This window comes from Dysidea avara, chromosome 1, assembly GCF_963678975.1.
Source record: "Dysidea avara chromosome 1, odDysAvar1.4, whole genome shotgun sequence".
NCBI lineage: Eukaryota > Metazoa > Porifera > Demospongiae > Dictyoceratida > Dysideidae > Dysidea > Dysidea avara.
The window spans coordinates 39,331,700-39,355,577 of record NC_089272.1 but is presented as its reverse complement, the minus strand read 5'-3'; the positions used below and the strand labels follow the sequence as shown (position 1 = coordinate 39,355,577).

Here is a 23,878-nt window from a genome sequence, read left to right as displayed (position 1 = left end):
TTTTTTGGCCGCCACCTTGGATTTCACATCTTTTTTCATCCTGGCCATTTTGGGGGCCGCACTCTCTTTTTACAGCTTGGCTGTTTTGGTTTAGATATTACTTTGCTACCACAAAAGTAATAATATTACATAACGCGTTACATAAGTAATGCGTTACTCCCAACACTGTCATGTAGCCCACAGGTCATAAATGCAGGGTTCATATCCTGCATTAAAATTAAGGCACAAATTCTTTCCGATGGCGCTTATTTCGAGTTTGCGCAGTGAGTTTTGCTCGGTTTTTCGGTAGCCAGATTGTAGTTCGCAGTGTAGCGGAAGAGGTTGGCAATGTTTCGAAACTCAGCTGAGAGGTTTACAGTAATCATTACATTGTTGAGTTATATCACAGTGATGGAGTGCCAAACTTTCAGTGAGTTTGATATGTCATAGATTATCGTGTACATACCATATTCTAGAGTGTCACGTAGGCACGGGGATTAGGCAAAATATATATTCATAGATAGTAGAGGTTCTCTCTCTCAACTATCTGTGTGTATCTCTATATCCATGCAGTCCTGCCAACCCAGGAAACAGAAAAACCTTGAGATTTGGTCTTGATATCCAGAATGGACTGCTAACACAGCAAGTTGCAATAGCCGCCACACCCATACATTGGGCAGGTAGACCACCTTTACCATGCAACACGTATACACATGCCTATTTTCATATGGGCATCAATATAGTATTTAAAACACGTTGTGCATCACTAGGTAATCTATGCATGGAATAGACGGGTTACCTTTTTAAGGCGTGGTCGTTTTACCGTAAATTTTCCACATACTTTCCGAGTTCGCTAAGTCAAAAATGTATTACGGCTAATGCAGAAAATGAACGTTTCGGTTAACTTTAGCAAGCAAGAGTTAGCCAGCCTTCAGAACAGAAAGTATGTTATACAGAAAGGTTCGAGCTATAACATATCCAGCATGTAAGGTGAAGGCTAAACGAGAAAATAATTTTCTCGCAATCTCGGGTTTTTGGAAAGCGATAAAACTCGCTGAAAACATTCTTTGTAAGACTTTGCTACTACTTAGAATGATAGACTGGATGATTTTAACTCACCTTGCCTTTGAAGAATCAAAAACGCTTTGTCAAACTATTTTTAAAATGTTGACTTCTTGACCAACATTGTAATCATGCGTAAAACGGAAAGTCGCGTTTGCTCGCGATACGCCCTAAATAGGCAACCCTTTTATAGCTAGACCTGCAGTATATGTGACCAGATTTGCGAAAAGGGGTCTTCCACACACATCCAATTCTATGAACTCAGAAAACCATAACTCCTTGCTCAAAAAACAAATTAATAGCGATTCCGGATTTTTTGCATAAAATTTTCTCCGTAAATCCTCCATTGGATAGTTGGCACAATCATTTCGCTGCCATATGAGCAACTGATCAAACAATTGGATCGTTTGTAGGGTTTCTGGGAGCAAGGTATACGATGGTGCAGTTAGTTTCCTGCTACAATTATGTTTGTGTGGAGTTTTATGCCAATTATAAGATTATTTTGCAATATAGTTATCGCAATGTTATGTTCTTTTTGCAAGAAACAACCCAGCACATGTTAGTTACACCAAGGTGAGCATTTTTGTCCATATAGTTTTCAATATTACTATGCTAAAAGTCAGCAAATTTACACCACAAATTGCTCATCTCTGATGCACCATTTTAGTAGCTGTCAAGGAACTGTACATTAAGAGACAAAATAATCATATAAGTCAACAGTACAACTCCTTGCTTTGCATGCACATTGTATTTTTGAGTGGAGATGACTGGAACAGAAGGGTTACACTTCACCATGTGTATGTTGTTTTGTCATCTGCAAGATGCTAAATGCATGCAACTATTTAGTGGCTTTCTATGGAGGTGACCTTTATTCATAGAGTCTTATAAGTAAGGTTACACTGTGGTCCATGTATTAAGGTATTTATAACAGAAAACAGAAGTTCAAAATGTTATTGCAAAGCTCAGTTATAAGCATTTGTTCAATTGTGCCATTTTTGGGACTTTTCAATGGAAAGATACGGAGAAAATTTTGCCTATTTTAAAGGACAAAATTACTTATAACTCCACCATCCTATAATGGATTTTTAAAAACTAAGTGTTTATGAGATCCTCAGGGAGTACTACACAAGGCTATGCTAAATAAAAATTATTTTCATTAATTTTAAGATTCTCCCAGAATCGCTAACATTAACCTGAAAGTGTTTTCATCCACTAAGCTATGTTGGTGCTCACTACTGACCAAATTTCAAGTCAATAGCATGTTCGAATCTGAAGTTATGAGTTGTCTAATTTGGTAAATTGGATGTGTGTGGAAGACCCTTTTTCGCAAATTCGGTCACATATGTGTGTATGAGTCTTATTTCACTAGCTAGCTAAATGTACTTACTCAGAAGCCACTGTGTTGAAATAGTTACTCTTTTATTGCTGTGAAGTTGCAACACATAACTGGACTATGGAAAATTATTGATATAAGCCACTAGGTGCTTATAATATCACGTGATGACTTAGAGATGTGTCAATTTCATCTTAGAGGCTGAAAGCAAATACAATACTCCCGCCCAAACACATATAAGCAGGGGCTAAAAAAGGGGCTAGTTGTGGCCAAAAAGCTAGTTGTACATGACTTTTGGCTAGTTGTAAATGGTGATTTGGCTAGTTGTAAAAGTCAGACTAAATAACAAGCCGCATCTCAGAAAAGAATGAAGTCAAAAATTACGTACACGTGTTGTGCATGTTTACAGGGATTTGACTAAAAGTACCTCAAGATCCAGTCTTGAGATTGCCATTTTCAAAAATTTTCCACTTGTGGTCCACTAAATTTACAACTTATAGCTAGTCATGGTCATTTTCACAGTCCACTATTGATATAAAATAATTGCCTTTAAAATCTTATAAAACAATAGTTTGATCTGAATTGACTTGTATGTCACTGCAAGTTTGTTTGCTATTTCCTAGTTCCAGGTCTCAATCACTTAGCTTTCAGATTCAATCTTGCCACAATTATGTTTCAAATAGGTAAATATGCTCCCACACTCCCTTGGAATCCCTTCAATCATTCCCTTCACTAACATTTGCTACACAACAATTGTTACAATATAGAACACAAAATACGTACTAATTTAAACACAAATTTTGTTCATATGTACTCACTCCCCCCCGGTCTCAGGTTTGGGCTAGTTGTAAAAAATAGGTTTTTTAGCCACTGCATATAGATAGGGTTTCCAATGTAAAAATTCAACTTCTTCAAAATGATTTTCTAACTGCTGCTACATGTTTGACTAACTCTCACTTGAATACAGTTGCATTGGCAATAAATTCCATTGCCTTCTTGGGGTAGAAAATCGATTGAAATATCTGCAAAATCCGACATTACGAGCTGTAACTCTCAGAAGCCTTGATACTTTACCACAATACTGGAGTTCTACCTTCCTCTGTGAGTAAACCTTTACCTAAAATCATTCATTTGATAGTTTGATTGGTGAGGTAGGTTTCCTGTCGCTGCATCATTTGAGCACGATTTTGGGCTTCAAAAATGGGTTTTCGTCTACGGACACCAAATGATTAATAGCCGAAACTTACTCACACCACAGTAGTAATCATCCATCGACAAAGAAGTCACATAGGAAGCATGGTTAAGTTGTGACATCTCTAACCATGCGGGTGAGCATAATATAGGACAAAATTTGCCGGTAATCACACCTTTGCTACATAACTTGTCCACTCAACTGCTTAAACATAGATATCTCGGTGTAAAACAACTGTATGATCCATAAAGTACAACTTATATTGAAGTTATCGTCACTGCAATTCAGCTACAAACGTACTTAGCCTAGGCTCATGTGACTAGGTTTGACTGTAGTCAGTAATGATATAAACTGCCTACATTTATTTGTTTATTATTACTGGGCAGGCAATATTTATATTGAAGGATAAAATCACAGTTGTAGTAGCACTGCATAAGACATCAAGTGTTTGGATGGCAGAAATCATGCGAGCTTAATTGTATTTTCCTTAGCGCCATTAAAATGTATTTTTTGATTCCTGATGATGATAACCTCACTTCTAGTCATACTTTAGGGATCATACAGTTGTTTTACGTCAGGATTAAGCAGTTAAGTGGACACATTATGTTGTCAAGGTGTGATTTCCGGCTAATTATTCCTTATATCATGCTCACCCAGATGGTTAGAGATATCACAACTTAACCATACTTCGTATGTGACTTCTTTGTTGATGGATGATTACTACTGTGATGTGAGGAAGTTTTGGCTCAATCGTTTGGTGTCCGTAGACGAAAACCCATTTTTGGCACTCAAAATTGTGCTCAAATGATGCAGCGACAGGAAACCTGTCTCATCAATCAAACTACCAATACTTTTAGGTGAAGGTTTACTCACAGAGGAAGGTTGAACTCCAGTATTGTGATAAAGGATCAAGGCGTCTGCGAGTTACAGCTCGTAATGTCGGATTTTGCAGATATTTTGATCAATTTCTACCCCAAGAAGGTATGGAATTTATTTCCACTGCAGCTGTATTCAAGTGAGAGTTAGTCCAACATGTAGCGGCAGTTAGCAAACTATTTTGAAGAAGTCGAATTTTTACATTAAAAACCCTAATATAGGTTACAAACCCTCTTGTGTGATGCGCAAACCAAGCATTTCAGGGTTAGTATTCTGATCAGAGTTCTGACCGTTTAAAATCAACTCCAGATCTTGCTCCATATACTCTCCAATGCATTGGTATTGAATAGAATGCCAAAGGAAAATCTTTGCTACAATGCCCGCCTTGTAATCATGTGATCTTGCCTCTATTATTATTAGTTGTACCACAATTACGTAGTCAAGGAAATCCCAACTAAAAATCCGTGAGTTTAGAGTACTGCTTGTGAGACCTGAGCTTGGTAGTGAAATCGTGAGTCTCACTGTAAATCTGTGAGGGTTGGCAGGTCTGTCCATGGTCTAATCTAATCGAGTTTAGTCATGACTTCTCGACGAATGTAGATTGTGGGTTTAAAATTGTTCATCCTTTAGCCAAGTCTGGAGCTGCCTGCCTCTTAGCAGAAAGTAAGGGTCTGGTGCAAACCCCGTACCCATTTCTAGCACAGAAATTCTGTGCTAACTGTGTCAATGATGTTCACACACAAATCACCTTGGCAGCACAATGCTTTGTTTGAATTGGAAGGCGATCATCTGATGTAACTATTATAGCAGTTATATATTGAAATGATATAAAATGTATTAATTTTCACGAGACCCTTACTGCTTTTGCAAAGGGGAAGGTGATGTCAGACTATATATATATATATCATTATTTTAGACAGACTAGCTTTTGTATCGTGAACCAGGCCCTATTCCTGAAGGTGATGTCTATCGTAAGTGTCTCCCCTTGGAAAGACTGGTTGGCATAATCTACCAAGTATCAACCAAATTTCGTACTTTGAAATGTAACTTAATGCAGGAACGGCCTATCAGCACCGGTGTTGGGAGTAATGCATTACTTATGTAACGCGTTATGTAATTTTATTACTTTTGTGGTAAGTAAGTAATCTAACGAAATATGCTATAAAAACAGGTAATATAACGCAAGTTACTTTACTTAAAAATGTAATGCATTACCTAAGTAATATAGTTACTGTAACGAGTCTAATATTACATAATATTATTACTACAAGTAACGAAGTTACTAATCTTGTTAGTTACCCTCTGAGTAACACCTAGCCACAACGAAGTAACGAGGCCTACTGAATGAAGCTTATTCACCAGCTTCTTACTTATAACCAAGATTTGCACATTGTCCAACAACGCAGTCATGTCATGTGATAAGGTGGTAGTTTCACATGTGACAGCGACTGTGGACACAAAGTAATATAGTATGTAATAATTATTATTATAGTTACTTTGTTTTATTATTATTATTATTATTTGTTAATTGGTATAAGGAAAGACAAAGTCTTATAAAAACCAATCTCAAGTACATCTAAATAAAATCAAACCGGCGGTCATATAAAAATACGTCTAATTTAGTCTTAAATATCAGTACATTAGGTGCAGATACAATTTCATGGGGTAAGGTGTTCCAATCATTGACGATTCTCTGTGAAAAACTATGACCTCTAATAGCAGTGTTAAAGCGATTTTTGTAAAGTTTGAGTCCATTAGATCGGTAGGGGTTGGTATTAACAGTAAAAAAATAGTCTTTGTCCTCAGATACTAAATTGTTCAGGATTTTGTAAGTCATAATCAGATCCATTTATGGGTAATATGTAACTTCAACTAAATAGTTCAGTTGCAAGTAATATGTAATATGTAACTAGTTACTTTTACAAAGTAACTTGCCCAACACTGATCAGCATCCAGTAAAAACTGTATGCTCTTCCCCTATCCTGTGATCTTTTTTCATCTGATTTGCTGTACAGTATATAACTTTTAAACAGCAAGTGATTTATGAAGCAGCATGCAAAGTATATGTGTTATCGACCACTGGTACTCATCATTACAAACAGCCAATATGAATTATTAACTATAGTGCCTTAGTTCTAATACTTGCCAAAACTCTGTCACTATGACACATAGCCCATGCAATACAGTCGGTTTTGCATTGTTACGAAAAACCATGGCAATCAGTATACACAGCATGAGATATGTGCATCACAGTAAATTTATCAGTATAAAATTCTGTTGTTCATTGCTGTAAAGCACCTCCTCTATACAGCATTCATGCACCCATCTACCACATTTACAGTTGTGCTTTGGCACCTTTCATTAACTGAAGTTAGTACAGACAATGATGTAATAGCTCCAATGTCCTTATCTCTAACTTTGCAGTGAACAGATACAGCGTACATGTTTCACACTATTTCACGACATGTATTACTGGACATGGATCCAGTAGACAGATTCTTAATTAGGCCTGAGTCAAATGTGCTCAATATTTTGTCCAAGTTACGGTACTTCGGGAATTTCCCAAACTTTCTCCCTAATATACCTTATGTCATTCCCATTATGCTCTCATTATGCAAGTGAAATATTATGCACATACCATTATAAACTAATTAAATGTGTACAAAGTATAAAAATTTTATTAAGATACAGAAAAACACTAAAGTACGTAGTCTTGTATACTAGATTGTCGCTGGGGGAATAAGAATGTTTGGAGCATTTAGCATTGAAGTATGTTAATAACATCTGCTTGTGGTTGTATGACATGTAGTTTCTGAGAAGAAAACAATCTGGCCAGTTTTAAAATGCAGCTAAAGAGTTCTTAAAATTGGTTGAAAGCTGCTTTTCAAAGTTATCCACTCTAGGCTGCACACTCTTTCTGGCATAGTCAAATAAGTTTTCTGACAATTCAACTCTAGATGACAGTTTTTTGATAACACCACATACGTTAGGAGTATCCGAAGTATGAATAGCAGACGTAATGATTTCAACACTACCTTAATTGCTTACAATCAGTGGTCCATCACCTTCTAGAGAGAGTAGGCTAAGGGATTTCTCCAGTGTATCACTGCAGCCAATTCAACTTCAAGGTAAACTCTTTTCTGTGCATCAGTAAAAGTGGCTAATTGCCTTGACCTTATGTGTGGTGACCCCAAGTTTTCATTTGCTAAAAAACCCCTCTACATCTCCAAATTAAATAAGCAATTGTTCCATCAGTTTCCCCCTACTCCACCAACGTGTTGCACTGTAGCTAGCCATTTACCTGTCAGTTAATTCTTTTCACATCATTTTTGTCTTAGAGCTACGAGAAAAAAGGTTGATCCATCCAGTCATAAAATCTGATAGATTTGGTGTTATGAAATATTCACCAACCGATCGGTGGTGTGAGAAAAACAACCTATGTCAGTCAGATAAGGATAAACAATTTTAAGTGTTTAACAGCTATATTTTTAACTGTATATCGGTCCCTCATGCAAGTAAATAGCTTATCAGTGGCTGACAAACACAACATCGATAAATTTTCTAGCCAACTCTTCACCACACAAACTTTTTGCAAGTATTTGCAGCCTTCTAATCATTTGTAATGTACCGTACCACAATGGCTAGAGCTTCACGAAGTCAATTGGTGCCGTCAAAATCAAAGAAATCTTTTTATTATTTGATTGTCTGCTGCAATTGTGTTTGTTCCTGCTGCTGAATAGGGAGAACCAAATCAAACAATTTTTTTCAGTCAGTAAGTTGATACCTATTCTCTTCTAGAATATCTTTAAAACACTCATTCTTACTCCAGCTGTTAGAAATGATTGTAAAACTTTGACCCAAAAAACTTCTGGCAAAGTTTCACTAACTAAATGAAATACCTTATTATGTTTCTGCAATGCATTTTGCAATATCTTCCTCTTGTTTCTTTTTTGTAGAAAACTTTAGCTATCTCTCTTGTGTTTTATATACTTGACATGATTGTTAATGCTGCTATGCTTCAAGCTCAGCTCCTATCTGCAGGCATTGCAAAATAACTTTCCAGCTGATATGACACAAGGCTCATTGCCATATTGCTGGGCATGCTGCTGAATAGTTACCTTTTTTGGATCTGAGGATGAGTTTCCACACGTTTTTCTACATTTTCCTATTAGTGGATTACTGGAAACTTACACTTTCTGGCAAGAACAGGTTTTTGAGGATCTCTCAATACTTATAAAAGATTCCTTACAGGCATCAGGTTTTCTGTTGATGTGGAACTTGACAATACATCTTGTGAGCTCCGACTAGAATAAGATAAACCAGTAGAAAAGCCACTTCTGTTACCTTCTTTTGAGTTTCACCATCAGTAAATATGTCTATCTAATCACTGTCATTGTTACTATCCTGATTATCCTCACTTTCATCATTAGAACTCACTGACACTTTCATGCCACCATGGTTATTGTCATTACTTACAGTATTTGCAATGGTTTCAGCTGACACGTGTTGTGCCATCTTTAAATAAACAAGCAATAATGTACATAAAACTACTAGGATACTACTACGATACTACTACAATATGTTAGCATATAATGCTAGCATAGTAAGTATGCCTACTATGCTTTAAATTATGCCAGCATATTTGACTCAGGCTTATTCTTAATCGGTAGTAGTTGCAGCTGTGCTGGTAGTTTTGGTGGTAAATCTCTACACTAGCTTAAAATAGCTGGTTTGCATAGTGTATTATACAGTCTTCTTACTGCATCTTCTAGTGTTTTACTTGCTGCTTCCTTGCCTTTTCTATTAGCTACATGTATGTCACAGTGGTGATCCGTGCTCATCTACCCATGACTTTAGGCAGAGCTAAATAAAACATGATTGGCAAAAATCACTTGGCCAGTGACACTCTCACATGTATAGCAGTGGAAATCTACCAGTTGACTGATATCACTTTTCTTGTCTCCAGTTTTGGCACACTACTAGATGTTTTGGGCCTACTAGAATCCTAGATTTGTCTCTGATACATATTTGCCCTGGTGAGTTATTCAGGTTATTAACTCCATTATTCTCTGTAACAAGGAGAAATAATGAATACTTAGACTCTATTTAGGCTGTATTGGGTTGGTAATAAATCTCATATACTCCACCTTGTTTTCTAATATACTCCACGCCTTCAAGCACAATATGACATATGCTCAAAATCGGGTTTGTCCAATCGCTATGCGTTGTTCACGTGCAGAGATTTAACAAGCACGATTATTTAGTCACGTGAGGACGCATAGTTGCCATGGCACTAGTATTGTCATAAGAAAACCAGCCGCTTTAGCCGAGCCTACAGCAGAAACAGCCGTGGATGAGGTAAGTAATCTGAGTGTAATGTGAAATAGAGTCTAAAGCAGTTATACGGGCACAATGTGGAGTCTATGAAATTTATAAACCCGAAGGCCCGGGCTGTAGCGCACGAGCGAAGCGAGGGCGCTACTAAGGGCCTGAGGGTTTATAAATTTCATAGACTCCACATTGTGCCCGTATAACTATTATGTAATAAATCATGGACAACATCCAAGAACTAAGCTGTATTACCACCTCACCCTTTCTTCCTATTAGGTCTTCTGAAACATCCCTTGTAGTGTTTCCACAGCCCAGGTTAAAAACTTCTTTTAGAAACTTTGCAAATTCCATCTCTTCATCACATTAGAGTGCTTTTGTGGTAGTGATGTGCGAATATCGAAAAATATCGATTTTTCGATAATTTTGTCGATATCGTTATCGTATCGATTTTCGATACATAACTGCTTTAGCAGATTTCGTTATTTATCGAAAAGGTAATATTTTGCGATAATTATCGAAATATCGAACAATATTTCGATAAATCTACAGGATTTAGTGTGTGATTGCGCAATCACGCTAGAAATGAAGGCTGGTTCTGTACTATCTATATAGCCACTTTAAAAACTGGTCTGCCAGTTTTCTAGGCTTATTATTAGTTTTATGCAATAGTTTGTGTGCAAATTGTATTTCAAGCATATTTATAAATATCGGCCGCCCACGCAATTACACCACCCACACAATTAAAAATTATCGAAAATCGTATCGAATTTCGATATTTACCCCAATATCGTATCGATATAATATCGAAATAAAAATCCTGATATCGCACACCACTATTTTGTGGACTACAATTCATTCCTTGACTTCAAGTTTCAAATCGCATTACAACTTGCACTGCACGTACGCTCTGAATCATTTTATTTTGACTCGTCCGCTACTTCCTCCTAGCCTTTTTTAACTGGATAACATTAGAATGAAAGTGCTGGCTTGGTATATTCCTTTACTTTCATTCCGCAGTTTTGTCCACAGTGAGGTGGTGTAACTAAGATAGCAGTAAGTGATAATCTATGAGATAAACTTACCCATACAGTGTCTATGATAAATTGGTCTCTACAGGTACAAAATAGGCAAAAATCAGTAAAGAAGACAGCACAAGGCTTCAGAACAACATGTAAGTATCCAAAAGTATGCGGAATTGTTATCGGTTGATAATAGGTTCCAGTATAAGTATGGTATGGGAGGCCAACCAGTGTCAAAGGCTAACTATTGTTACATATATGTGACTGTCTCTGGGAAAACCAGCCCATTTAAAAGTATCGAGAAACGTCGGTTTTAAATATTCAAAGTGTTGTAGCTGGCCAATGGTGGTAGCTATGCATACCAAATTTTCACATGTTTCACAACAATTTCTTACCTTCCTGATCATCCACTGAAGAAGTAGCCAACAGCTAAGTTTCCCGCCATGTTAGATAGTTTTTAAACCGAGGTTGTCTGTATCAGGCGAGCTCCAGAAGGGTTGGGGCAGGGGCCCAGGAAGGCGGGCAAGATGGTGTTCAAAAATTGAAAAGAAACGTGTTGGGATGAATTAGGCCAAGTTATGGGCTATTCAGTCCCCAGAACTGGCTAAAATGAAAAGAAATTTACAACACAGGTCATTGTCCAGCACCACGGAGCTGTATAACCACACACAGCCATCTCCTGGTTGGCCAGGGTTCCATCAAGAACCCAGACCACTCGTACGGCTTGCCACTGTGCTTTAAAAAAGCAGCCAGCAAAAGCAGACCACTTTACTCTGGTTGACTGTGGCAGTGGAACTTGATAGTGCATTCATTAAGTTTTGTGTTTGTGAGAAAAAATCAAACTTCCTGTCTTGGGCGATAAGAACGGTTTTCGTAGATCCAGTCACATATTTAACTTACGTGAGCCTTTTTTAGTGTAATATTTAGCCTAGTGTATATAATGTAAGGTATAGGTCATGTGTGTTTGAGTGAACAATATGTTATCAGTTCATTAAGGGTGAAGTAATCCTCTGTTGATTTGCTTCTAGACTATCATTGCCAATACCTTATAACTGTAGACCCTTTCTGATAAGTGCCACCCCCAAGAAATAGGGTCTGGTTCGTGAGGCTAGGCTGCCAACCAAAGTTGATTATTAGATTTCTGTTTCCATTTATGCTTTCACATGAAAATCATTATTTTAAATTAGAACTGGCTAAAGCTGCTCCAGTAGTTTCCTGTCCTGATGTTTTCAATATTTGGTGTGGGAGGAGACTTTACAATAATGTGACTGCTCTGTTAGAACATCTCATCCTTGAGAGGATTTTAAGGCCAGGAAACTAGCTTCTTTGTGATTTAACCCAACTAGGGAACTATTCTTTTTAGCATTGCAAAATGAAAGGTCAAATAGGAAATTTCTATTATAGTAATGGTTTTCATCAACAATTTTTTAGTAACTATTTCTCTAGGGACCAAAGAATGTTACACCTTATCAGTCACTAGGTCAAGTCATTAGGTCTAATTAGGTTAGGTAATCCTAAGGCTGCAGTACATGTTGTTGTCAGACCTTCGGTGCTGGTCACTGTAAAGTACTAATTACATAACCAAGTAATAAAAATAATAAGAAATGACATCATAAATAATTAAATAAATAATTAATGTACAGGACTAACTACGAAGTGCACAAACTAATACTCACCGGGGTTGTGTTAGACGATACACAAACGTCAAAATTAACTATGGGTTTTTTCCCAAGTGCTTTCGTTAATGAGTTAGGTTTTCTAATAGACACCGTCCTTTCCAGTTCTTGACTACACACCACGCGTTAGTTACTAGGCGTTCAACTTGTATAACCTGTTTGAGTAGCTACGGCCACGTAGCAACCAGTTTACATGCACTGCACGTAAAACCAAACATTGAACTCGTACAACCGGTTCGTAAACCAGGTTTGTAATTCTTAGCAACCAGTTCATATGCGCTGCGCGTTAAACTAAGCATTGGATACTACAAAATTCGACTCGACGCTTCGACATGAGAACTCACCAGATGGAAATAGAGCAGCGTACTCTGTAGAAAGATCGAGATACTGGTGTGAGAGACACTCGACCAAACAAAGGAAGAATACACGAGTGACTTATGCGAAAACAACAGGCTGGAGTAGAAGGTTTTGTACTTAGACTGTGTGAATTTCTTTTAAACCGTTGCCCCTAGGTTAACCGGGAAACTTTTGTTATTACCTTAAAAGGGTGGGGCCTAAAAGGTAGCACTGGATGATGTCAAACACGAAAATTTGGTAATTATTTAATTAATGGAACCATATAGATGGTGGGGCCCTTGGACAATGTTTGCAAGATCGAGATACTCTAATAGAGCAGTCAGCTACTCTAATAAAATAGTCACCTTTACAGTTCCTTTAAAAAGCTAGCAGCTTTTTTGTATGTTTTGTTGTAATTTCACTCCTTGCCATACCCACCTTATGGTCTTCCATGTTGTGGTCATGTGTGCCTGAGGAACACCACTCTCTCAGTTACTGTAAAAGATACATATGCACTATTTTCATCATCATTGGTGGTTCTCTCTCCTTAAGTATTAGCTAAGAACAGTGAAATTGTATAGGCTCTCTGGGCTTCTATATAAACTATGAACATTTGGGAGCAAACATCCAAATCACCAACATATCTGTTGTATACAGCATCACCATGCCCCAGAACTGCCCATATATAGAGCCTACAGCTTTTGCTGCATTTGGTGACGGAAAACAAGGTAGTGATAGTTGGAGCTGAGCAATGTACACATGTATTGCTACAACAACTTGTAGTGTTCCACCTGCTTCAAACTATACTGTACTGTAGTGACATAAAAACATTAAATATGAAGGGCTTTGAACCTTTCACACTGCTTGACTCAGTAGACTGGTTTTATGGCCTTCTCAACAAGTATTGATAGGCATTAAAAATTTTGAATGATTGCCCATACCGTAACCTCAAATTGTTTTGATTAAAAGTTGGTGTTTTAGTTAAAATGTTTCAAATTGTACCCTAGAAATTAATTTTGGTGAACTTTGAGACGTTGTGAAAGCTATAATGGCTACAACTTCTGAGGGGGGGGGGCTGTGCCCCCCAGACCTCTGCTGCCAGAAATTCTATACTCTGGTCAGCCCCCTCTCATATCAACTACTTCCTCTGCCACTGCTCCAACAACTATTTTTTACCCCTATGTTTTGGGCCTATATACCTTTTAGCGCATACACAAAACACATGTACGTACTTCTTTTGAAAGTGTTTGTCTACATGTTTTGCTTGTGTATAGATGGGTGTGTGTGTGTGTGTGTGTGTGTGTGTGTGTGTGTGTGTGTGTGTGTGTGTGTGTGTGTGTGTGTGTGTGTGTGTGTGTGTGTGTGTGTGTGTGTGTGTGTGTGTGTGTGTGTGTGTGTGTGTGTGTGTGTGTGTGTGTGTGTGTGTGTGTGTGTGTGTGTGTGTGTGTGTGTGTGTGTGTGTGTGTGTGTGTGTGTGTGTGTGTGTGTGTGTGTGTGTGTGTGTGTGTGTGTGTGTGTGTGTGTGTGTGTGTGTGTGTGTGTGTGTGTGTGTGTGTGTGTGTGTGTGTGTGTGTGTGTGTGTGTGTGTGTGTGTGTGTGTGTGTGTGTGTGTGTGTGTGTGTGTGTGTGTGTGTGTGTGTGTGTGTGTGTGTGTGTGTGTGTGTGTGTGTGTGTGTGTGTGTGTGTGTGTGTGTGTGTGTGTGTGTGTGTGTGTGTGTGTGTGTGTGTGTGTGTGTGTGTGTGTGTGTGTGTGTGTGTGTGTGTGTGTGTGTGTGTGTGTGTGTGTGTGTGTGTGTGTGTGTGTGTGTGTGTGTGTGTGTGTGTGTGTGTGTGTGTGTGTGTGTGTGTGTGTGTGTGTGTGTGTGTGTGTGTGTGTGTGTGTGTGTGTGTGTGTGTGTGTGTGTGTGTGTGTGTGTGTGTGTGTGTGTGTGTGTGTGTGTGTGTGTGTGTGTGTGTGTGTGTGTGTGTGTGTGTGTGTGTGTGTGTGTGTGTGTGTGTGTGTGTGTGTGTGTGTGTGTGTGTGTGTGTGTGTGTGTGTGTGTGTGTGTGTGTGTGTGTGTGTGTGTGTGTGTGTGTGTGTGTGTGTGTGTGTGTGTGTGTGTGTGTGTGTGTGTGTGTGTGTGTGTGTGTGTGTGTGTGTGTGTGTGTGTGTGTGTGTGTGTGTGTGTGTGTGTGTGTGTGTGTGTGTGTGTGTGTGTGTGTGTGTGTGTGTGTGTGTGTGTGGTGTGTGTGTGTGTGTGACTGCTTTATTAGTGTAATTGACTGCTGTATCAGAGTATCTCAATCTTGTATACAATTTTTTGAAGGGGTGTGTGTGTTGGGGGGGACGTGCACCCCTGGATCCGCCACTGCCTTACCTCCTTTGATCAATGCTCTCTAATAGAACAGTCAGTATGTAGTGAAATGCTCTAATATAGCATTCGCTAATTAAAATATTCTAAAATTATGGTAAGGAATGTTGTTAAGCTAGGAAGGGACACTGCATAAAGTGCATAATAGGTAAATATTTTGGGAAATTCATGAAAGCATTTTAGGCAAAAATTTGAGTATATTTGGCTCAGGCCTACTTCTTAGTAACAAATTAAGTTTGGTCCCACTGAGTTGTACCAAATGTACACTTTGCACAGATATAGTATCTATATAAATACAGTTGGAACTCTTCACAATAACTTGATCTTCTCTCCATTTCATGTTCCATCCAACCCTCATGGCATATATCATAAATGTATGGAGCAGAATTTTCTTCTTTTCCACTGGCAGTCTATTGTTCTTGGGTGTGCAGCACTTTCTGTAGTAGACTAAAGCACAGTTGAACTGAAATGTCAAGGCCAACTAATCGAGATTGAATGGTGGCCATTACACTTCTCTCTCATATATTTCAGTTAGAGCAGTTGAATGGAATTTACTATATAAATATTTGAATGGGCTTGATTTATTCACTTATCTTAACACTTTTATAATTGAACTGGCACACAGATGCTTGGGTCCTACTGTACTTACTATACATCAGTTAGAGAAACAAAATAGAAGTTGTCTTATACGTAAACAATTTACTTGGTTATGTGTGACCCAGTCCTAGTAATAATAATAATAATAATAATAATAATAATAATAATAATAATAAGGCTACTAGGTGGGTACTGTAGGTTGTTAGGGAAATGTTATCTGCACAAAAACAGCTAAGCTGTGAAAAAAGGTGTCGCCATAAAAACCTGGGTGAAAAAAGTTGTGAAATCAAAGGTGGAGGCCAACAAATGGCTGCAATGATGTTAGTGCTAATAAATTTTAACAATGTACATAGCCATTATTAAAATTTATTAGCATAACATCATTGCTACCATTTGTTGGCCACCACCTTTGATTTCACAACATTTTCACCCAGGTTTTTTATGGCCGCACCTTTTTTCACAGCTTGGCTGTTTTTGCGTGGATAATACAGATATCAGTTGTTTTTGTAATTGCAAGTTCCAAAGCCAGCATATACGGTTGGCCTTGATAATTCCTTTGATCTTTTCCCCCTTTACTATACAGGAATCATCAAAGTCTATGTTGCAAATGAAGAACTGAAATAAGATAAATTTTTGAAGGCATGTATATCTTTTTTTAATTTTACTTTTATTTCTAGGGTTATATACCAGCACCCTTTGCTACCACTCCTAGCACTAAAGTTGTTAGAAACGGTAGACAAACTGGTGCTCCTAGTGAAAGTGGCGGACAGCCCTGATGTGTAATCTAGCTCCTCTCAAACACATAATATAGCACAGTATAGTGCACCATATAGTGCAGTGTAACAGAGAATGACTAATCCTGCAACACAGCCATAACATCACAGGACTCCTTCTGAGGAGACAAGGAAGAAACTTAAGTCTTCTGTAAAATACAGCCGCAGCACGATCAATACCACCACTGTACCAAATGTTGAAAATACAAGTGAGGTAAAAGAACCCATCTCATTTCCATAGTACTACGTTGTTCATAGTTGCTCAAGTTCAAAACATCGATAAAGTTAGGATACTTGGGTACTACGATATGAAGGTGCATTAGCATTAATAAACACTTTGACATCAAAAATGTCTTCCGTGGCCTCCCCAGAATTCTGAAGCAGAAATGTTTAGACAAGCTCCATCCTCACCCATTTCACAAAGGCACGTAACTTATATCCCAATGATAGCTGGACAGGTTTGACTCAAATTAGGAATGAAAGATACCCTATCCTGAGGAAGCTTCCACAACAGAAATGGTTATCGATTATACTGATTAAGACTATGGAACAACACATACATAAAACGGCGATTTTTGTTTCCATAATACGAATATGTCGCCCACCCACCCGCCCGCACCAGCTGTACTTGGCCGCATGACACACTTGGTATAGGCTTTTTCATAATAGCTACTCTGATAGAGCACACATTTTTTCTGAGTGCTTCAATACAACGCATGTAGAATTTCCACTGATAGATCTACAAGTTCTATGAATTACAAATGTTGATGAACTTTCATTTATAAAGCAGAAATAAATTAAGGTGAGTAGCCAAGATAGCAGTGGTTCAGTGGTTAAAGATGCGGGTGTTAGATACATGTGAAGGTCCCTGGTTCGATCTGTGGTCTTTTTTTCGGCATTGTTTTGTGCACCTTTTTACCCCGCGGTGACTGCTCTATTAAAATATCTCAATCCCGCAATTTTAGACATGATTGGAGATTTTGTTATAACTCTATGACTGTTAGTGCGATTTCTTTCAAACCATAAAAGGTTTGCACTACGATAGTTATTCCATGTACAGACCGATTTTCAAGTTATAATGGAAACATGAACTACCCCAAGGTCCATACTAAAATTGACCGAAGTTGACTTTGAAAAAGACCTAGGGGTTTGGACTTCATCATCCTTGAAGTTTTTCCTGCATTGTGAAAAAGCTGCTGCTTGTGCAACGAAGATTCTGGGAATGCTCAAAAGGACATTTGTAAGGATTTCTAAAGAATTATTTACTTTCTTGTACAAGACATATGTAAGACATCACCAAGAATACTGTGTCCAACTTTGGTGCCCATACTTAGCTAAAGACATTGATACCCTGGAGAGAGTACAGAGATGGGCAACTAAACTTGTAGCTGCTCTAGCTAATCAGCCATATGAGTCAAGACTGAAAGAACTTGGAATTTATTCTTTATATATATATTGTCGAAGACAGCATGGTAACCTTATTGAAACATATAAACTACTGAAAGGTTACTGTGATATTGACTGGTTGAAATTGTTTACACTTAGCCCCATCTTCCATACAAGAGGTCACCATCTGAAACTCTATAAACAGCAAAGTAGACTGCAACTGAGAACCAACTTTTTCACCCTGAGGATTATAAATCAATGGAACTGTTTACTGGTAATTGGAAACAGTGGAAATGGAAACCGGAAACGGAAAGTGGAAATGGTCAAATCTTCATATAAATGTACTCTAGAGTAAAAACCCTTATTTAGTGGCCACCTCTTAAAGACCACCTTGTTATAAAGACCACTTTGTAATTAGATCTCAAAGATGGCTAAGGCACACTGACCTTACAAGACCACTTCATGGTCACCTTTTATAAAGACCACCTCTCCACATTGTAGTATTACCTAGGTTCCAATCATCGCGGTTCCATGACTTATCAAAACAGCTAGGTCAGCTAAAAAATACTATACTCTTAAGGTCATCATCTCTTTATGAGACCTCATTTTTTGTTGATACAATATATAGGTTGTAGTGTACTAGTCATATTTCACTTGCATAGATTAAGGACTTGGCACATTCTGGTACAAACTAAGCAATAATGGTAGATGACTTGAGTGAAGTGTGGACCAAAATATGGGAGATAACATTGACCTCTTTCTATGAGTCACAAAATATACATGTTTGAAGCTTATCAAATGTTACCATGTAAAGAGGTGGCCTGTATAAAAGGTGACCACGAAGTGGCCTTGCCTATCTTTAAAACCTAATTACAATCTAGTCTTTGTATATAAGTGGTCTTTAAAAGTGACGCTAAGTGAGGTTTTACCGTACGAGCCTAGCTGTTTTGATAAAGTCATGGAATACATACTTGGAATCTAAGCTATTATTACGAGGTGGTCTTTGTAAAGAGGGTGGTCTTTCAGCGGACCATGAAATGGTCTTATATGGCCACCTATTTTTGAGAACTAATTACAATGTGGCCTTTGTATGGAGATGGTCTTTATAAGAAGGTGGTCTTTAAGAGGTGGCCACTAAACAAAGGTTTCACTCAATGAAAAAATAAGACAAACTTTGAAGATGCGTATCTCAGTGATAGATGGGTGGATTCACCTCTAATTTGGAATGAGAAGTGCTGTACCCCGAGGGAATTTCCACAGCAAACATGGTTAATTTCTGTGTAGCCATTATCGAGCTATGAATGCATGAAAACAGCGTTTGTTGGTTGCTGTGAAATACACACTTGTCTGTCGTGTACCTGCACTGGCTGTACTTGGCTGCACGACACACTATCATGTGTCTTGATCATCCTCCAGGTAGTCAGTCAAAAAAATATTAGTAATAAAGTAGGTAATCAGAAAAATATTACTATAACTCGTAGAAATGATTCCAGACCAGGTGGTGACTTGATCCACAGGCAGCTTGAAGTGCCTGGGGATCCACACAACCTGGAATTCAGGATTTCCTTTGCTCTCAGCCAGTACTTAACCATCATGACTTTTTTTCATTGTTGACATTCGTGTTTTCTGTAACCAGCTACAAATTTTTTGTATGCTAGAATGTCCAGACTCTTCCTATCTATGCAAAGGGTGGTGCTAATGGGATTAACTTAGCTAAGTTGTTTTTTGGTTGATAAAAATCTGTTACAGTACAAAAGTAAGCCCCCATTTAGCAGTTTTTCAGTGATGAGCCACACCCTTCAAGTAATCATGACTAAAATGGTTCATAAGAAAGATGACCTTGAATACAGTGAGACACTTAATAGCTATAGGACAATCTTGTTGTTGCATTCATAGTCACACAGAGTCAATGGTTAAGGACCTCAAAAATTCAGTGCCAAGACCAAACAAAGTTAAAGAGATTCTTGCTTCAATTTTTAAGGGTTTCAAACTATCATGTGGGCAGTCAGTCACTATTCATTATGAATATTTGATTAATATTTGGTCAACTTTTCCATCATTGTGCATGTAGCCAGTGAAGTTCTAGTTACTGTATTTGTAAGCTACCAAGAATAGCGTACATTTTTGAGTTGAAAGAAGGCATGTACCTTTACTCTGCATTTGAAAATAAAGAGCACCCAATACATTGTATGCAAGATATGACATGATAATGTTCACACGCCCTCCATTTTTTAAATCACCACCCACTCAGATCTTTGTGCTTTAAAATCCCTCAGCTTTGCCTCAGTTTTTTAAATCACAAAGATCCTCGTGGTTGGTCTCTAACCATAGCATAGGTAGATTAATTATAGGTTGAGTATATTTATCTTGCCATCATATCTTGGACAAAATGTAAAATAACAGTCAATTTTGAAAATTTGTCTACTATTTTAGCTAATTATAATAAGTATTTCTAATTCTGAATACCCCTCCCTGCTAGTTCAACTAGGCTGAAGTGTACCTGCACAGCCTTCATTCAGAAATCTAAGCAAATAGTATCAGTTTAAGTACCATTTTAAAGAGAGCTGTATATGTGATTAAAAACAGAGTACCAGCTGTTGTAGACAAGAGTAGTTCCAAACTGGCTAGTAGAGATTTCTGAACACCCCCTAAGTGTGTAGTGAACACTCCTCACCCCTCTTTGCATGTGTGTGTTTGTGCGTGTGTGTGTGTGCGCGTGTGCATGTGTGTGTAGGGCAGAGGCTAGTCTCTAGGTACAGTATTTACAACACTCACAATCTCAGCATTGTATGTACATTCCAAACACCTTCTCTTCTTACTTGCATGTCTTAGATGCCTACAAGAAATCAACATAAATTATCTTGCCTTAGAATGATGGATTATAATTAGCTATGCAATTTATAAAATACCAAATTAAACTGTTATGACATAACTTGTGAGATTATACAGCTTGGCTGGTTTGCTGTAGATAACTTTGTAACTTTAGTTCACTCTGTGTGTACATGAGTGATGTTCCTATCATGTGACCTACATGGAATGAGTAACACTGTATGTCCCATACTATTTGACATAACTCGGGGTAAAAATTCTTTTGTATGAATATGAAAGTTCTAGCTTTCAATGGAAAGGATTTGCCAACAAGTGTTTAAGACTATCTGACTGAAACTTTCTAACACAATTTCAATTGGTCAGTTTTGACCTTAATACATAAGTCACAGTGGTAATTAACTTAATTTGAATTGAAGCCAATTAATTTAGGAACCATATTTAAGCAGTCTCATTATGTACCCATGCTGTGTTTGAGATCACTGTATGGTCTCCATTATAATGTATGCACAGTAGAAGTGTTATGTTGTGCTAAGCTTGTTTGCTTATTTTACATTTGTTGGTGATGGCAGCACTCATTCAACCAGCTACTGGTCCTAGTATAACATGTCAGGGAAGTGATGTAACTCTACAATGTGTGATATTACGTAATGGAATAGCAGTGGATCTAAATTGGAAGAGAAATGGAACAATTGTTGATACTAATGCTCTAACTAATCATCAGTTGGTGTTCAACTCTACTACTCATGCTTTTACTGATCTTGTGATCACTAATGTTACACTAGAGGACGATAACACTGAGTATGAGTGCATAGCTCGTGGTAGTAACATTAATAGTTCCATAGTGTTGAATGTGACAGGTCAGTTATGTATATGTCATGTGCATGCATATCAGTAAGGAATAGAGCTGTGTGATTATCTAGATATATCCGATAATCAATCTATCATAAGACTTATTGTGATAAGGATGATACTGTAGATTTATTAATGTAGATAATATTAACTCCAATAATGTTGGTCACTCGTTATTCTTCCGTCTGGTTGATTTTTGGTCTCATTGTCCTGAGTCCTCTTCTCTTCCCACAAGCTGATGATTGTGGGGGTGGTTTGGTATGTGTACAGGGTCTCAACTGTTGTTTGGGATAGATCTCCAACTCTACTTGAGACCAATGTGAAAAATGGGTTTTAATTTGAGACAACAGATGCTTGGGTATAAGGAAACATTTGGTGTCGGGAATTGTTTTTCACTCCACCAAATTCTTCGTACTCAAGCCACAGAAAGGGGGACCACCAAAGGGCAGTGGAACCTTTCACCCAAGTAAGCTGTTGTAGGAAGAGGGGGTATGTGAACCTTGTGTGTATCTGATTATCCCATTTGTGATTACCCTATTCTCATGAATTAATGTGGCCGTATTCTGTTTTTGTATCACAGTGTAAAAACTCAGAGCACACACAGTATGACACACACATACACGATTGCTAAATCACTGTATGTAGGTGGGAATGCACCCCAGGTAAAAAAAACTTGCAAGATTTAACAAGCCCGTGTAAGATCTTGCAAGGTCACATTTAATCTTGCAAGATTGGCCAAGAATCTTGTAAGAATTGTGCAAGTAAATAAAGAACCTTTTCACTTGCGCAAGTGAAAGAATTGGCAAGATTGGTGCAAGATTTGTGCAAGAATTTGATGCAAGATTAGCAAGATCCATGCAAGTTTTTTTACCTGGGTGATATGGTTATACTGTAATCATTAATAACAAGCAAGTTGTATTCTGGCAAAAGGATATATGCTAGACTGAGTTTACCCTGCAATAAAAAAGCATAATTACAAACATACGTACATGCAAGTATTGCTAATAGAAACTCAGTATACTCAGTGGGTATACCACTAGCAGTTGTGCTCTGGTTGGCACATTATTGCATGCCTATTTGGGATAGGCATCATTGTCAGCTGATTATGGCACCTGAAGAGATGGGATGGGAAGAGAAGGGGGAAGGGTAACAGCTAACTTTTTGCTACTTGTTGGTACATAGCTAGCAGTGGTAGGCATTACATTGTCAATAGAAGGGGCATCAGTTGCAAGCTAATGCTGCGAAAAGTGGGGGGGAACAAAGCAGCACACAGCCTTAGCCATCTGGTGCGTTCTTATAGTAGCTAAGCCTAAACGAAGGAAGCATTAATATATTAAGTCACAATTGGACTGTAGCAGAAAGTAACCGTTAGTGTTTCACATGATAGACTAGGTCATGCTGCAAGCAATTCTAATGTCCAGAAAGTTGGCTAACACCTCCCTTCTAACCCGGGTAAAGCATGGCACAGCTTGAAACAAATTTCAGTGAGCCATGCCGAACTGCATCCAGCATGGCATGACAAAGAGAGGTGGACTGGCATGGGATAGGGTCAGAGTTGGGGTCGTTACTTCAAAAAAGTAATCAGTTACTAGTTACTAGTTACTTTCATCTCATGTAACTCAGTTACATTTACAGTTACTTTTTACCAAGTAACTAGTAGTTACGTTACTAGTTACTTCTTACTAGCAATATCATTTCAAGACAGTAGACATAAAGTGAATTAAGTGATAATAAATTTGCAATGTAATCATGTGAGACAATAATACAATTAAATTACATATGTACAAGCACTGTCCACATAAAACTAAATATGTAAAAAGTCCTTGTTGTATCTCATGAGAAGTAATTTTTCAAATCTGTCATCAATCAATCGGTTCCGTTTTGGTGTTAACACTAATCCACCTAGACTGAATAGTCGTTCAACTGGGGCACTGGAAGGCAATGCCGTATTGTACAAAAGGAAAAGCCTTTTTACTACAGGATATCTGTGGAGACTCTCAATAGTCTTTGCATTATTTAAATAATCATTTGCTTCAATTTCCACATTGCTCTGTGACTCTGATTCCTCATCTGATTTAAAGTCATAGAAATCATCTTTATTCTTTTTAGTTGGCTGATCCTGTGATTTTTGCACAGCCACAACTTTATCTGTAGCATGTGATCGCATTTCTTGGATGAGCGTTTGCTTATACAGATCCTTTTTGCTTTGTGATTCCACCCACTTGAGCTTAAACTTTGGCAAAGTTATGGCTGCTATGATGGCATTATCATTTTGGAAAACCTTCTGGA

At 38.0% G+C, this 23,878-nt stretch overlaps 1 protein-coding gene across 1 annotated transcript in view; it reads left to right on the top strand.

Annotated features, from left to right (window-relative positions):
- The first annotated feature begins 257 nt into the window (after positions 1–257).
- LOC136264144 (adhesion G protein-coupled receptor L3-like) overlaps positions 258–23,878 on the top strand; it is a 212,297-nt gene continuing 188,676 nt past the window's right edge. The window contains exons 1-2 of the mRNA XM_066058857.1: positions 258–409; positions 21,310–21,597. Of these exons, the coding sequence (XP_065914929.1) occupies positions 328–409; positions 21,310–21,597 (370 nt within the window). The 5' untranslated portion in view covers positions 258–327. The remainder of the gene's footprint in view (positions 410–21,309; positions 21,598–23,878) is intronic.